Here is a 17,982-nt window from a genome sequence, read left to right as displayed (position 1 = left end):
ATTGTTATTAGCACTATTGTTATTGAGACTATTGTTATTGGGACTGTTGTTACTTGGACTATTGTTATTGGGACTACTGTTGTTGGGACTATTGTTATTGGGACTACTGTTGTTGGGACTATTGTTATTGGGACTACTGTTGTTGGGACTATTGTTATTGGGAGACAGGACGCTTGTTATACCTTCTCCAGAGACTTTAATTCATTCAAAAAGAAACCAGATTGAAAAGTAAAAGTAGTTGAGGCTTCATTTGCAAAGTTCCAGATCCACATACAAAACTCCTAATAAAATATACCTTCGAGATTTTCTAGTTCTCTGAAAAGTATATATATATATATATATATATATATATATATATATATATATATATATATATATATATATATATATATATATATATATATATATATATATATATATATATATATACATACTGGATAAACAGGAGAACATCTCGGGTGATAGTGGGAGCGTTATGAATATTGTGCCAAACGAGGATGGTGATTCTAAGTGGAACAATTTGTGTGCAAGAAGCAACTAAAGTTAGTGATGTGCACCATCCCTGGTCCTCTCCCCACTATCCCCGCCTAGGCTGCAGACCTACCTGACCACGGGTGTTGCCTTTTAGGCTCCACAAATTAAACTCTCTACCGCTCTTTGTTTTCTTCACGCTTCCCTTGATCCATGTTTCCCCAGCTGGTGCTCCCCAACGCCCACGATGCCAGCAATGTCACAAAGTGTGCTGGCTTCACAGGGGTGGCGCTAACGTGGTGAACGTCGTCCACGAGGCATCTGCCAGGTGTGCAACTAAGAGTGTGCACTCAGTCCCACAAGTCTCAACATTCGTGCACACAGTGAGTGCCCGGATTCCCGGAGGGCTTCATCTGGGAACAACCAACAGCCCCTCTCAACATGCAGAACTGACAGCCACCCTGACTTCACCTCTACAGAAGACCTAAAATCTGCAATCAAATTAACATCCACCAGGAAAGCTGCTAGAAAATTCGCTGACCTCCTAAACAAAAGTCAGCGATGCCCTTGAAATCAATGGATCCTAGCACAGTCTACTGCTATTTGATAATACCTGTCTGGCTGTTCGACCCAGGAAGGACAAGTCCCTGACAACATATGTTTTAGAGCATTAAATTCATTAGCTATAGATGACAATCTCATCTGTCTTCCCTCTAGGGCGACAAATACCCGCCGGGGAAATGTTAACAACAGAACATCTGATGTTTCCAAAATCAGAGCCCAAATTATCACTGGTTATAAGCACTGAGGCTTATAACCAGTGTGGATACAATGGCCCTTAAGGACGTCACTACAGCACAAGCCCTGGACAAACATCCACCCAGGGCTCCCAATACCAACATTGACCTTCCTAACATTGCAGCAGGTAAAGCCAGTATATCATCCACACAGAGTTCAACAGGGGTTTCACCAGTTTAAGGCCACAACCTACAAAAAAAAGTTCAGTGCAGCACTTGGTGATGTTTCAGAGAGATTGCTGTCTGAACTCACCAAATTTTCGAATATGTGCCTGGCTGGCGTTATCCTGGAGGACATTAGGCCACTTTTCTTTGGTGCCTCACTATGTACCCTCAGGAAAAAGGATGGAGGAATCAGGCCCATTGCTGTGGGCAACACTCCTAGGCACCTTGTTGCCAAGGCTGCAGTTAGAATGATGAGTCAAGAAGCTGATGTGTTGAAACCAAGTGAGCTCGGTTTTGGTGTTCAACAAGGCTGTGCAACAGCCTTGTTGTTGTGTATTTGTTGAATATCAGTGTATTCCTTGTGGAATATCAGTGTATTTGTAGTGATGCAAGCCAATCAATATAGCCTACATTGCTTAAACTGTCCCAGAACCAAGATCTGGAATGCAAGACACAGTGAAATAAAAAAACATTATAAAGAGGAGCCTTGCTACAGCTGGATACAGAGCCGAGAGTATGCCCCGATCCCTAGCAACCAACAATACTCACAACCCAGCAACCACCCCGATGAGATCACCATCTAACCTTGGAAGAATGGCAAGCTCTTAGCATGAGACTATACCTGCCTGTCGATGCTGGCTGACACCTACATCCATCACTGTGTCAGGCAACAAAAAAGTGCTGTAGATCAGAGCCTCTTGAAGGGGGGCTCCTTGGCACAGTGAAGAGGCTCTTGGTTTTAGGAATTAGACCTTTTGGTCTCCTTCCTCAGACCGAACCTAATTACCCCCTAATCTTATCTTATCCCCCCTTCCCTATCCCATCCTCCCTATCCCCCTTGTTCTCTTTCCTCTTCCTCCTCATTCCTTCCCTATTTCCTTCCTATTTTCAGCATTTGGGATTCTTTCCACAGGCACTCTAGTTCCTAGGAAGGGGGAAAGGGTATTGGGGTCAATCCCATTCCATTGAGATCCTTGGCGGTGGTGTAGTTTGCCGTGGAATCTGAATCACCTGGGGATGTCCCGATCCCTCTCCGGTCTCCTGGGGGGGTGGCTTTGGGTGTTTTTCGGGTGATGGGTGTATCTCTAGAGGCTACCATTTGGATTCCAGGGGGTGGTGGCAGAATGAGGTATGCTTTGTGGCAGGTGTCCGGCCACCCTCTCTTTTGTCCACCGAGGTGGCTCGGTGGATGTGAGGTTGCTCTCCTGGATTGTTGGTTTACTGTCACGAAGGGTAGGGTATGGCATGGGCTCCATGCTGCATCTGCACTACTTGCGGTGCTGAGGTCCTCTTGGGCGTAGAGTGGGATTTACGGCTCCTTTTGCCTCCTAGGACCTATTCCTCCATGTTCTCCCCTTTTTCTTTTTTTTCTTTCTTTTCTTTTTTCTAAAAAAAACAAACAGAAAGAAGTGACCTAACTATGGAGTCCCCAGTCCATGAACCTGCTCCCCCTGGGCCCCTTCCCGATACCGCACCGTGTTCTGATCCTACCTCATTTTTTTGACCACTCTTCAGATACTTCTAATGCCCCTATACCTCTTGCTGGTGCTGTTTCGTCACCTGCTTCAGGTACCAGGGTTTCGACTGACTCCTTCGATATGCCTGACCTTTGCTCTTCTTTGACTATGCTTCCGGCTTCTCCCTCTACGGTGCGGCAATTTTTGAATAGCCCACCCATACCACATTGGACCAACACCGGTCCTACACCTAAACGCTCATGACGATACTTCTTCTCTTCCTTCTCGTTCTGTTCAGAGAAGACCGGCACATCATGCACTCCCTTTCCATGCTATGTATCAGAACACTCAATGGACTAAGATTTTTATACTTTACGACAGACTTCCTTTGCTGTCTATCTTTCCGACCACAGTATTGGCAAGGCACTCCTACGCCATGTTGGTAGAGATATATCCTCTCATGCCCTCAAGAGTGGTACACGCATCATCACTGTCCAGAATGCTAACCAAGCTCACAATCTTTCTCTTCTTACAGCTATCGATACTACTCCTGTATCTATTGAAAAACATTATTCCCTCAATTCTTGTAGTGGTACTGTCATTTTGTCCCCATACCATTGTCCAACAAAATTTCCAGACATGTGGCGATGACATTCTGGAACAGCTAGAACTCCAAGACCTTCCAATCTTCAACGTAGACACTTAAGTCCTCCCTGCCCACAGGCAGAGACGATTGCATTGTAGCTTGCTTAAATTTCGACTACCATGAGCTCCCATCATCTGTTTATTTAGAAGGACATCGTTTACAAGTTCGAAAGGTGATCCCTACACCGCAACAGTGTAGAAATTGCTGGTGTTTTGGTCATCCAGCGAAATATTGCAGATCCATAGCCAAATGCCCAGTTTGTGGTGCCGATGATCATACAAATACGTCTTGTAGTCTACTTCCCTCTTGCCTTAATTGTCATGAGGCTCACTCACCATTGTCTCAAAGAGGCAGAAGGTTTCCCTTATGCTATGGCAGTCTCTCATCCACGTCTCCAAGGAAGACTTCCCTGTGTTTCTTACTCTCGTGTTACTAAACGTCCCCCCACCTCTGGGGTCCCACCTTCTGCAGCCTACTCTGTGATCACCCCTTCCACAGCCACTCTTGTCTCTAATTCTTTTGCTGTCCATGACTCAGAAATCCCTACCTCAACACCTCATTCTGTTCTCACTTCTTCATCATCGGCAGTTGGGCCTGAAGGCAGTCATATTCATATGCTACAGCATTTACATAAGTCAGCCCTTGCAGTCCTCTTACGACTATTTAATCTTATTTGGTAACAAGGAGTTCTTCCCCAGCTGTGGAAATCTGCCATCGTTCTCCCTTTCCACAAACCGCGTACTACTGGACATGATGCCTCTCACTACCGTCCCATTGCTCTTACCAGTGCAGTTTGCAAGGTGATGGAACGTCTGGTAAATAGATGTAAATAGCCTCCCTGCTAGTCAATATGGCTTTCGATACATGTTTGTAATGCCTTTACGAATAACCACTCGATTATCGACATCATTTTTGACCTTGAGAAGGCATATGACACTACTTGGATGTACAATATCTTGGCCTAGGCCCACTTCTTAGGCCTCCGAGGCAATCTACCATTTTTCGTTAAGAACTTATTAACTGACAGACATTTCCGTGTCCGGGTTATTAATATGCTTTCCCCGGACTTTCCCCAAGCTGAAGGTGTCCCCCAGGGATGTGTTCTGAGCACAACACATTTTCTCCTTGCTATAAATGATCTGCCATCTATTTTTCCCTCCAATATTTGGTCATCGGAGCGATGACTGTTGATGACTGCTATAGCTTGTGCAGGCGCAGACTGTCACCTCATTGCAGTTTCTCTTCAGCATGTGATCAACCGTGTTTCCAATTGGGCCACCACTCACGTGTTTAAATTTTAAGAACATAAGAACATAAGAAAGAAGGAACACTGCAACAGGCCTACTGACCCATGCAGAGTAGGTCCATGTCCCACTCCCGGATTAGCCCAATGACCCAGCCCCCAGGATTAGCCCAATGACCCCCCCCCCCGGTTTAGCCCAATGACCCACCCAATCTGGTCACCGCCACTCAAGGAAAGAGCAAGGCACCAGACCCAGCAGCACAAGCTAGTCACGTCCAATTCACAGCCACCCACACCCACTCATGTATTTATCTAACCTATTTTTAAAATTACACAACGTTTTAGCCTCAATAACTGTACTCGGGAGTTTGTTCCACTCATCCACGACTCTATTACCAAACCAGTGCTTTCCTATATCCTTCCTGAATCTGAATTTTTCCAACTTGAAACCATTGCTGCGAGTCCTATCTTGGCTGGAAATTTTCAGCACGCTATTTACAGACCCTTCATTTATTCCTGTGTTCCATTTATACACCTCGATTATATCCCCCCTAATTCTACGCCTTTCGAGAGAGTGCAGATTCAGGGCCCTCAGTCTATCCTAATATGGAAGATTTCTGATACATGGGATCATCTTTGTCATCCTCCTCTGTACGTTTTCCAGAGCATTTATATCCATTCTGTAATACGGTGACCAGAACTGAGCAGCATAGTCTAAATGAGGCCTAACCAAGGATATATAGAGTTGACGAACATCCTGAGGATTTCTATTATTTATACTTCTAGATATGAAGACAAGAATTCTATTAGCTTTATTGCAAACACTAATGCACTGTTGTCTAGGTTTTAGATTACTGCTAACCAGAACTCCTAAATCCTTTTCGCAAAGAGTAGTATTAAGATCTACATTATTTAGTTTATATGTGGCATGGTTATTTAACGGTCCAACATTTAGAACTTTGCATTTGTCAACATTAAACTGTATCTGCCACTTCTCCGACCACTGCATCAGTCTATTCAAATCACCTGGAGTGCTCTAGTGTCCTCATTAGAATGAATTTTGGTGTCATCAGCATATTTGCTTATATCACTATTTATTCCCTCATCTATGTCGTTTATGTAAATTGTGAACAACAACGGGCCCAACACTGACCCCTGAGGAGCACCGCTTGTGACATACCCCCATTCTAATTTCTCCCCATTTATGCAAACTCTCTGCTGTCTATTTCTCAGCCATGCGTCTATCCAGGAAAAAATTTCTCTTCCTATTCCGTGTGCCTTAAGTTTCATCAATAACCTCTGATGTGGAACTCTATCAAAAGCCTTACTGAAGTCCATACACGCAATATCATATTCATTACCGTGATCTACCTCCTCAAACACCTTAGTGAAAAAAGTTAGTAAATTCGTAAGACAGGAATGCCCCTTTGTAAAACCGTGTTGAGATTCATTAATCAATCTGTGCCTATCAAGATGGCTACGAATTGCTTCGGCAATTATTGATTCCATAAATTTTCCCACTATAGAGGTAAGGCTTATTGGCCTATAGTTCGAAGCCAAGGACCAGTCACCTGCCTTGTAAATAGGTATTACATTTGCCATTTTCCACTTATCAGACACTATGCCAGTTTGTAGTGATGTGTTAAAAAGATTAGCCAAAGGTATGCTAAGTTCCTCTTTACATTCCTTTAACACCTTTGCAAACAGTTCATCAGGGCCTGGGGATTTGTTAGGTTTTAGTTTCTCTATTTGTCTGAAGACCATGTCACTAGTTACTACAATCGTACATAGTTTATTATCCTGTTCTACATAATCTATTATTTCAAGAATATCGCTAGTATTTTCCTGGGTGAAAACTGAGAGGAAGTAGGTATTGAGAATTTCATACATATCCTTATCACTGTCAGTGATCTGACCAGAGTTACTCTTAAGTGGGCCAGTCTTGTCCCTAATCTTACTTCTGTATACCTGAAAGAACCCTTTTTGGTTAGTCTTTGAATCCCTTCCGACCTTAGCCTCATAATCCCTTTTTGCTTTTCTTATTCCTTTCTTTATTTCTAGCTTTAACTGAATATATTGATTTCTTAACTGCCCATCCCCTCTTTTGATAAGCCTATATATGCCTCTCTTGACCAGTGAGATGTTTTAATCAATTGTTCATCCATTGGGGATCATTTTTGTTAGATCTAATTTCCCTACTCTGAACAAAAGTTGTCTGGGCAGCTAGAACTATACTCTGAAAAACGTCATATTGGCAACCAAGATCACCTACCTGACCCATAGTCAGGACATCCCAATTTAGCCCACCCAGGTAATTTTTCAGTCCTATGAAGTCGGCCAAGCGAAAATCTGGGACAGAGATTTGATTGCAGTTATCTGGGCAATTCAATGATATATTGAAACTAAGTGATTTGTGATCACTTTCCCCAAGCTCATCATTAACCTCAAGATTATTAATTAGTGAATCTTTGTTGGCAAGAACCAAGTCAAGCAGATTGTTTCCTCTAGTTGGTTCTGTCAAAACCTATTCTAAAAAGCAATCCTGAACTGTATCATGAAAGTCACTAGACTCAAGATTTCCTGTCATATTGTTCCAATCAATTTCTCTAAAGCTAAAATCTCCCATTATCACAACATTTTCCTATCTAGATGCCTTATGAATTTCATCCCATACAGCTTCCTGAACTTCCTATCAAGGTTTGGAGGACTATAAATCACACCCAAAATTAATTTGTCACGTCCCTCGAGAAACTGTAGCCAAACAGATTCTGTGTTCGATGTTTTTAATCTTATGTCTAAAGCAACAATTTAAATTTTCTCTGACAAACGTCGCCACTCCACCACCCTTCCTGTTGACGCTATCAGTGTGGAATAGTTTATGACCCTGTAAGTTGCATTCAGAAGGCATTTCTCTATCTTTCAGGTTGAACCAGGTCTCTGTTATACCAATAATATCTGTATTACCTACACTTGCAAGTAATCTTAGCTCATCTATCTTATTTCTTAGACTCCTACTATTTGTATAGTAAACCTTAAGGGAGCTAGTCACTTGTTGCCCTCTACTATCTTTCTTTGTTTGTTGATCAATTGATTTGCCATTACTAGCAACTTTATTTGGAATATTGTCTTTTAAACATATCCCTGAGGTATCCCGGTAATAACTGCTGTTTTTAACCCTAATGCTGCAGCCTGATTGTGTCCCACACACCCATACCTCTTTAATCTATCAGTTTAAATTCCTAGACAAGTCATCAATTACCCTCTCAATTGAATTGGCTAATGCAACCACTCCATCCCCAGAGAGATGAACCCCATCCCTTGCATACATATCACGTTTGCCAAAGAATAGGTCCCAGTTATCAATGAATGGGATTGCAAGTTCCTTGCAGCACCTGTCTAGCCAGCAATTTATACCAATTGCCCTAGACATCCATTCATTGCCCACTCCCTTTCTAGGCAATTTGCTACATATGACTGGGATCCCTCCCTTAGACCTAACTACTTCTATGGCTGACCTGTACTTATCCAGCAGCTCCTCTCTCCTGCCCTTCCCAATGTCATTACCCCCAGCACTAAGACAGATAATGGGCTTGTTTCCATTACCTGCCATAATATTATCCAACCTGCTGACTATGTCACCAACACCAGCTCCAGGAAGGCACACTTTCTCTCTGACCTTTCTGTCTCTGTTACAAAAAGCACGGTTCATATATCTTACCTGAGAATCGCCTACTATTAAAATATTCTTACCTTGTTTAGCAGAAAAATCAGTGTTACCTTCAACCTCACTAACCTCTGAAGTACACTCGTCTTGGAGAACAGATAATCGATTTTTCCCTTCACATCTTCTCTATTAACTCTCCTCATCTTCCTTCTTCCTGAACTGTGAATCACTTGCCACTTAAAGTGGCTGCCACTGTCACTGCTGGTGACCATTTCCTCCTTACCAGCTAAATCCTTCTCACACTCGCTCCCAAACTCATCTATGCGAAGCTTCAGCCTCCTATTTTCCTCCTGAAGAAGTAGAATCTCCTTCTTCAACACTTGAACCTGAGATTCTAAAACACTACAACAAGCCATGGTGCTTGGTAACAGCCCACGCTAACTCCCAAGAGCTTAGGCAGGTATGACCGCAGGTGACCACTGACCTCAGCGTACTGAGTAATAAAACTTACCAAATTAGTTTCACTAGACGTTCAGTCGTCTCTGATCATCCCTTGTACCTATATGGCTTGCGTATCCCAGAACGTGATGTGGTCAGGTTTCTCGGTCTTCTGTTTGACCGTAGATTATCCTGGAAACCTCACATTACTTCTCTGAAGGCAACTTGTCATAGCCGGCTGAACCTTCTTAAAACGCTCGAACTCTCCTTCGCCTACATTCAGCCCTAATTTTATTGAAACTAGATTATGGTGACCTGATCTATTCGGCAGCCTCTCCCGCTACTCTCTCTAGCCTTAGTCCCATCCATCACTACGGATTACGTTTATGCCTCGGTGCTTTTCACTCTTCACCGGCTGAGAGCCTCTATGCAGAAGCGAATATTTCATCCTTGTCCGATCGCCGTGTTGCTCATTGCCTTCGCTGTTATGTTCACTCTTATGACCTCCGCAATACTTCCATGTATACAATAGTCACTGATGCTAGTAAACGTTCTTTATTTGTTTGTCGCCCCTGTTTACTCAGTCCCTTTTCTCTCTGCGTACATTCGCTCTTGTCTTCTTGTCAGTTACTATCTTTCTATCTTCACTTTTCCCTACCCCATTGGGAAGTTCCAGGTGTTCGTGTCTGTTCTTTCCCACTGCCAAGCAGGAAAGCCCAACTGCATACGGTAGCTTCTCGCTCTCTTTTAATAATAATGAAAGATCAGCAAGTACAGAGACACAAGGCTACAGTATCAGTTTGTCCCAGTGAGATCAGAGATCCTGGGATCGTGGGGATAGAGTGCCATATGTTTCGTCATGGAACTGGGCTCCAAGCTCATTGACACCACCAGGGACCACAGGGCGGCCACTCTCATGATCCAGTGCCTCAGCGTGGCTATCCATAGAGATGTTTGCTGCGTACTGGGCTCATATCCAGCTCCAGAGAAGCTGGTGGAGATCCTTAAACTTTGATATATTGTGTTTATGTGTTCATGTATATATACACTCATATAAATAAATAAATATATATATATATATATATATATATATATATATATATATATATATATATATATATATATATATATATATGTATATATATATATATATATATATATATATATATATATATATATATATATATATATATATATATATATATATATATATATATATAAACACGCTAGATAACAGGGATATCTTGCTACTCCTATTTACATCTATTTACATATCTATTTATTTATTTATTTATTTATTTATTTATTTATTTATTTATTTCCAATTTGTGCACACATACAGAGGTACAAAAAAATACAGATAAGAGCAGTATGCCAAAGCCACTTATACTATGCATAGCATTACGGGCTGGCTTAAAATTAACTTAAGATTAACTAAGCAATGATTATTATTATTATTATAATCAAAAAGAAGCGCTAAGCCACAAGGACTATACAGCGCTGCTACTAAGCAATGATGAAATCAGTGATAAAACATTAATGTAAACAGATAACTATAAAGCACAAGTGAGTATTACAAAGACAGGTCATATGGTTGCATTCAGTTAGGTAGTGATTCTGTTAGGTAGTGTATTTAAAAAATAATAAAGTTAGATTGGGTTTTAGGTTTAACATTTATGTGATATAATTGTGAGAAACATTTAAGATATACAATTTATAATGTTCAGTTATTCAGTATTTATTTGGTTTTGGGTGAGTAAGTAATCTTTGAGAAGAGACTTGAATTTATAAACAGGTTGTGTTTCTTTTATATTTACAGGTAATGAATTCCAGATTTTAGGGCCTTTTATGTGCATTGAGTTTTTGCATAGTGTGAGATGGACACGAGGAACATCAAAGAGTGATCTGTGCCTTGTGTTATGGTCATGTGTTCTGTTGAGGTTGGCAAGGAGATGTTTGAGGGGAGGGTTAATATCAGAGTTAAGTGTTCTATGTATGTAATAGGTGCAGTAATAAGTATGGATGTTTTGTATGGTGAGTAGGTTTAGTGTATTGAATATTGGTGGAGTGTGCTGCCTGTAGTGAGAATTTGTTATCATTCTAACTGCAGCCTTTTGTTGGGTAATTAGTGGTCTGAGATGGTTAATTGTTGTTGAGCCCCATGCACAAATTCCATAGGTGAGATAGGGGTAAATAAGAGAGTGATATAGGGCCAGGAGGGCTGACTGTGGAACATAGTACCGTATCTTCGATAGTATGCCTACAGTCTTGGAAATTTTCTTAGAAATTTGATGTATATGTGTATGAAATTTGAGTCTATTATCAAGGTGGATTCCTAAGAATTTTCCCTCTGTTAGTTTTGTGATAGGTGATCCATTTATCATTATGTTAAGAGGGACATCTGTAGCTCTGTTACCAAACTGAACACGCACATGCATATATATATACATATATCTAGGTTTTTCTCCTTTTTCTAAATAGCTCTTGTTCTTCTTTATTTCTTCTATTGTCCATGGGGAAGTGGAAAAGAATCTTTCCTCCGTAAGCCATGTGTGTCGCATGAGGCGACTAAAATGCCCGGAGCAATGGGCTAGTAACCCCTCCTTCTCCTGTAAACCTTTACTAAAAAAGAGAAGAAGAAAAACTTTATAAAACTGGGATGCTTGAATGTGCGTGGATGTAGTGCGGATGACAAGAAACAGATGATTGCTGATGTTATGAATGAAAAGAAGTTGGATGTCCTGGCCCTAAGCGAAACAAAGCTGAAGGGGGTAGGGGAGTTTCGGTGGGGGGAAATAAATGGGATTAAATCTGGAGTATCTGAGAGAGTTAGAGCAAAGGAAGGGGTAGCAGTAATGTTAAATGATCAGTTATGGAAGGAGAAAAGAGAATATGAATGTGTAAATGCAAGAATTATGTGGATTAAAGTAAAAGTTGGATGCGAGAAGTGGGTCATAATAAGCGTGTATGCACCTGGAGAAGAGAGGAATGCAGAGGAGAGAGAGAGAGATTTTGGAAGATGTTAAGTGAATGTATAGGAACCTTTGAACCAAGTGAGAGAGTAATTGTGGTAGGGGACCTGAATGCTAAAGTAGGAGAAACTTTTAGAGAGGGTGTGGTAGGTATGTTTGGGGTGCCAGGTGTAAATGATAAGGGGAGCCCTTTGATTGAACTTTGTATAGAAAGGGGTTTAGTTATAGGTAATACATATTTTAAGAAAAAGAGGATAAATAAGTATACAAGATATGATGTAAGGCGAAATGACAGTAGTTTGTTGGATTATGTGTTGGTAGATAAAAGACTGTTGAGTAGACTTCAGGATGTACATGTTTATAGAGGGGCCACAGATATATCAGATCACTTTCTAGTTGTAGCTACACTGAGAGTAAAAGGTAGATGGGATACAAGGAGAATAGAAGCATCAGGGAAGAGAGAGGTGAAGGTTTATAAACTAAAAGAGGAGGCAGTTAGGGAAAGATATAAACAGCTATTGGAGGATAGATGGGCTAATGAGAGCATAGGCAATGGGGTCGAAGAGGTATGGGGTAGGTTTAAAAATGTAGTGTTAGAGTGTTCAGCAGAAGTTTGTGGTTACAGGAAAGTGGGTGCGGGAGGGAAGAGGAGCGATTGGTGGAATGATGATGTAAAGAGAGTAGTAAGGTAGAAAAAGTTAGCATATGAGAAGTTTTTACAAAGTAGAAGCGATGCAAGGAGGGAAGAGTATATGGAGAAAAAGAGAGAGGTTAAGAGAGTGGTGAAGCAATGTAAAAAGAGAGCAAATGAGAGAGTGGGTGAGATGTTATCAACAAATTTTGTTGAAAATAAGAAAAAGTTTTGGAGTGAGATTAACAAGTTAAGGAAGCCTAGAGAATAAATGGATTTGTCAGTTAAAAATAGGAGAGGAGAGTTATTAAATGGAGAGTTAGAGGTATTGGGAAGATGGAGGGAATATTTTGAGGAATTGTTAAATGTTGATGAAGATAAGGAAGCTGTGGTTTCGTGTATAGGGCAAGGAGGAATAACATCTTGTAGGAGTGAGGAAGAGCCAGTTGTGAGTGTGGGGGAAGTTCGTGAGGCAGTAGGTAAAATGAAAGGGGGTAAGGCAGCCGGGATTGATGGGATAAAGATAGAAATGTTAAAAGCAGGTGGGGATATAGTTTTGGAGTGGTTGGTGCAATTATTTAATAAATGTATGGAAGAGGGTAAGGTACCTAGGGATTGGCAGAGAGTATGCATAGTTTCTTAGTATAAAGGCAAAGGGGACAAAAGAGAGTGCAAAAATTATAGGGGGATAAGTCTGTTGAGTATACCTGGTAAAGTGTGTGGTAGAGTTATTATTGAAAGAATTAAGAGTAAGGCTTTAGGAAAGATAGGGGGTGTTTGGACCAGGTGTTTACAGTGAAACATATAGGTGAACAGTATTTAGATAAGGCTAAAGAGGTCTTTGTGGCATTTATGGATTTGGAAAAGGCGTATGACAGGATGGATAGGGGGGCAATGTGGCAGATGTTGCAGGTGTATGGTGTAGGAGGTAGGTTACTGAAAGCAGTGAAGAGTTTTTACGAGGATAGTGAGGCTCAAGTTAGAGTATGTAGGAAAGAGGGAAATTATTTCCCAGTAAAAGTAGGCCTTAGATAAGGATGTGTGATGTCACCGTGGTTGTTTAATATATTTATAGATGGGGTTGTAAGAGAAGTAAATGCGAGGGCCTTGACAAGAGGCGTGGAGTTAAAAGATAAAGAATCAAACATAAAGTGGGAGTTGTCACAGTTGCTCTTTGCTGATGACACTGTGCTCTTGGGAGATTCTGAAGAGAAGTTGCAGAGACTGGTGAATGAATTTGGTAGGGTGTGGAAAAGAAGAAAATTAAAAGTGAATAGAGGAAAGAGTAAGGTTATGAGGATAACAAAAATATTAGGTGATGAAAGATTGGATATCAGATTGGAGGGAGAGAGTATGGAGGAGGTGAATGTATTCAGATATTTGGGAGTGGACGTGTCAGCGGATGGGTCTATGAGGTGAATCATAGAATTGATGAGGGGAAAAGGGTGAGCAGTTCACTTAGGAGTCTGTGGAGACAGAGAACTTTGTCCTTGGAAGCAAAGAGGGGAATGTATAAGAGTATAGTTTTACCAACGCTCTTATATGGGTGTGAAGCATGGGTGATGAATGTTGCAGCGAGGAGGAGGCTGGAGGCAGTGGAGATGTCATGTCTGAGGGCCATGTGTGGTGTGAATATAATGCAGAGAATTCGTAGTTTGGAAGTTAGGAGGAGGTGCGGGATTGCCAAAACTGTTGTCCAGAGGGCTGAGGAAGGGTTGTTGAGGTGGTTCGGACATGTAGAGAGAATGGAGCGAAACAGAATGACTTCAAGAGTGTATCAGTTTGTAGTGGAAGGAAGGCGGGGTAGGGGTGGGCCTAGAAAAGGTTGGAGGGAGGGGGTAAAGGAGGTTTTGTGTGCGAGGGGCTTGGACTTCCAGCGGGCATGCGTGAGCATGTTTGATAGGAGTGAATGGAGACAAATGGTTTTTAATACTTGACGTGCTGTTGGAGTGTGAGCAAAGTAACATTTAAGAAGGAATTCAGGGAAACCGGCAGGCCGGACTTGAGTCCTAGAGATGGGAAGTACAGTGCCTGCACTCTGAAGGAGGGGTGTTAATGTTGCAGTTTAAAAACTGTAGTGTAAAGCACCCTTCTGGCAAGACAGTGATGGAGTGAATGATGGTGAAAGTTTTTCTTTTTCGGGCCACCCTGCTTTGGTGGGAATCGGCCAGTGTGTTAATAAATAAATATATATATATATATATATATATATATATATATATATATATATATATATATATATATATATATATATATATATATATATATATATATATATATATATATATATATATATATATTATATATATATATATATATATATGTATATATATATATATATATATATATATATATATATATATATATGTGTGTGTGTGTGTGTGTGTGTGTGTGTGTGTGTGTGTGTGTGTGTTCTTCATTGAATATTAATCAAGAGATTTTGTGCAAGATTTTCTCACAGTTTATTCATCAAGAATTACCCAATATTAAATTGATAAATACACTAAGCAATCTTTCCCTAATTTAGATACTCATGGTTCAGTAAAATTTTCTGTGAAACCATGTCAGAAAATATAAAGTCCAGAATAAATAGTCGTTGATGTGGTAAGTGGAATAAGGAATACGAGAGTAACTATTTTAATTACACTAACACACTTACCTTGCTGCAGTAGAATTCTTGCGTAGTCAAAAGTAATTTTAAACCAGTTCCTCTTGCTGTCACTTTTAAGAGAGATACACGAGGACATGAGAAATTTCGCGAAAGCAAGAATGATCAGCGTTGCCAGGATAGCTACCCACACCAGCAGTGTCAGAGGAAACAAGAAGCCCCAGGGATTCACCTCAGGAAGCCCTCGAGCACCTAGAATCCTCATGTAGTCTATCAGTATAGGAGCAGTGTAGTCCACCACCAATGCTCGATTTTCATCAATCGAGAAAGGGCCAGCACCAATTCCTACTTCCTATATAATAAGGTGGAGATGTGAAATTGATGACACTGATTCATCACCCATTAAATATTTTGTGTAATTAATTCTCATAGAGAGTATAATTTGACGTTTTTAAAAATAAATATATAGCAACACGTTTGAGTGAGGTAGTACCAGCCTTTCACAAGACTTAAAGAATTTAATTAAGCTAGCTATCACTAATTTGTATATTATCCGTTTAAGAAGCGGCAGATGTTAATTTGTTCAGTGGGAACCAATTTTAACTACTGACTCACGAAATCGTAATGACACGATTGCAAACAAACCATACCGCGACAGTCTGGAGTTTTGAGACTCTCTGACCGCGGGTTCAAACCCCCACCTGTGGTATGGTTTGTTTTGGAACCAATTTTGAGCGTTAACAAAAAGAGACTGCATACACAGGAATAATTAATATTTGATTCACTTTATAATGGTTATTCATGAAAGATTTAAAAATACCTTTGTACACTCACCTCCCTCATCACCATCCCCAACATGCCGGTCCACGTTCCATTTTTGAGTCTTACGCCCCAGATACCATCAGGAGGCTGTACATAAGTATACCTAAAAAAAAAAATATTACATCAGCAAGCAGCCAATAAATATCAGATTGTTCCTTGATAATATGAGATAACACGAAAGCGCTTGAAAGTTCACTATATATATATATATATATATATATATATATATATATATATATATATATATATATATATATATATATATATATATATATATATATATATATATATATATATATATATAGAGAGAGAGAGAGAGAGAGAGAGAGAGAGAGAGAGAAATTTGGCTTCACAATGGGAACTCCACTAAGTGTGATATTGATCAACCTTTACTTTGAACATTTGGAAAAAAAAAACATTTTGAACAACATCACAGCCCAGAATCTTACTTGTTTCAGCACTACAGAGACCAGTTTAACCAAACTAAAATATCATTTCAATTTATTTTGGAAGAAGCTGACGATTCACTGTCTCTTTAGGAAGATCACCCCACAAAACAGGACGAACAATTAAAAGGGGAACTCATCAAAATAGACGGCCTCACACACTTCCTCAAACGTCACAACTTGAAGACCAAGAAAGACGTGGTGATCAGGCCTTGCTTGATATATCTTAGGATCTGCAGCACTGAACAACTTCCAAAATTAGGCAAATCTACGTAGATGGACATATAACTATCCAATCACGCAAGAGAGATTCCAGAGTTGAACATTGATTACCTATAGTACAACCTATCCAAACACGTCATAGTCGGGAAAGATTATATCAGCAAACATCTATTGAAAAGAAAATTTCATCACTAATAATAAACAAACAATTTTGAGGTATACTTACGTAAAATTAAGTGCAATAGAGAGATAGTCTATCAGCTGTTGTACGGGACCCGCAAACTGAACTCTGTGTTCACTACAATTCTTGGGATCATTCACAGAAATAATCTTATTGAAGGGATTTGCCTCCGATGCCACCAGTAAATTCGGCCCGTGAGATAATCTACGGAAGGAGTAGTGATAGATAATTTTAAATAACTATTTAATGTAGTTAGGCCTAATTGACCAATTCGGCCTCAATACAACATTGTGACTAGCCAAGGACTCGAACCCATGCCGTTTTGGCCCGCTTCATGGTGAACGAAAACCAACAGGACCACCAAATCCTACAAGAATCACGCACCCAGCACAGCTAGGTGTTTTACCGTGATCCGAGGACATACGGTGGTGTGGGTACCTCTGAGCTAATTTCATTCTACTCCCCGTTTGGTGTAGTATCCTCAACAAGCAGTATTTTATATTATTGTAACCACGAACAAGAGGTATTGATCAATAACAACACTGCGACTAGCCAAGGACTCTAACCTATGTTGTGTTGGCCCACCTCATGGTGAGCTCAGAGGCACCCACACCATCGTATGTCTGCGGATCACAGTAAAACACTTAGCTTCGCTGGGTGCGTGATTCTTGTAGGATTTGGTGGTCCTGTGGGTTAGAGCATCATGTGGTTATCGCTCACCACAAGGCGGGCCAAAATAACAAGGGTTCGAGTCCTTATGTGCCGCATGCCACGAAAGTAATGCAGTTATGCAGGAATATAATGTAGGACGGCACTATGAGACCAAACATAAACCAAGTTATTCCTTGTTCACAGAAACACAGAGTTCGGAAAAAATGATATTGATGAAATGCAGGTTGCTTTATCGAAATTTTTTTTATGAAGAAGAGAACTGAAAATGAAACTTTAACAAGAGGCATTTACAAAGTAACTTATGTGTTAGCTACAACAGGAGAGACATTATGTGTTAGCTACAACAGGAGAGACATTATGTGTTAGCTACAACAGGAGAGACATTATGTGTTAGCTACAACAGGAGAGACATTATGTGTTAGCTACAACAGGAGAGTCATTATGTGTTAGCTACAACAGGAGAGACATTATGTGTTAGCTACAACAGGAGAGACATTATGTGTTAGCTACAACAGGAGAGACATTATGTGTTAGCTACAACAGGAGA

General features: G+C 40.5%; 1 protein-coding gene across 1 annotated transcript in view; it reads right to left on the bottom strand.

Moving 5' to 3' along the window:
• The window catches only part of LOC128687033 (probable glutamate receptor), a 104,013-nt gene that overhangs the window by 46,020 nt on the left and 40,011 nt on the right, over nucleotides 1-17,982 (bottom strand). The window contains exons 8-10 of the mRNA XM_053774385.2: nucleotides 16,809-16,967; nucleotides 15,927-16,017; nucleotides 15,144-15,444 (exon numbers count right to left, since the gene is read on the bottom strand). Of these exons, the coding sequence (XP_053630360.2) occupies nucleotides 15,144-15,444; nucleotides 15,927-16,017; nucleotides 16,809-16,967 (551 nt within the window). The remainder of the gene's footprint in view (nucleotides 1-15,143; nucleotides 15,445-15,926; nucleotides 16,018-16,808; nucleotides 16,968-17,982) is intronic.

Source organism: Cherax quadricarinatus, chromosome 7 (assembly GCF_038502225.1).
Source record: "Cherax quadricarinatus isolate ZL_2023a chromosome 7, ASM3850222v1, whole genome shotgun sequence".
NCBI lineage: Eukaryota > Metazoa > Arthropoda > Malacostraca > Decapoda > Parastacidae > Cherax > Cherax quadricarinatus.
Note: the sequence above shows the minus strand (reverse complement) of the source record. Positions and strands in the feature narration are given on the sequence as shown.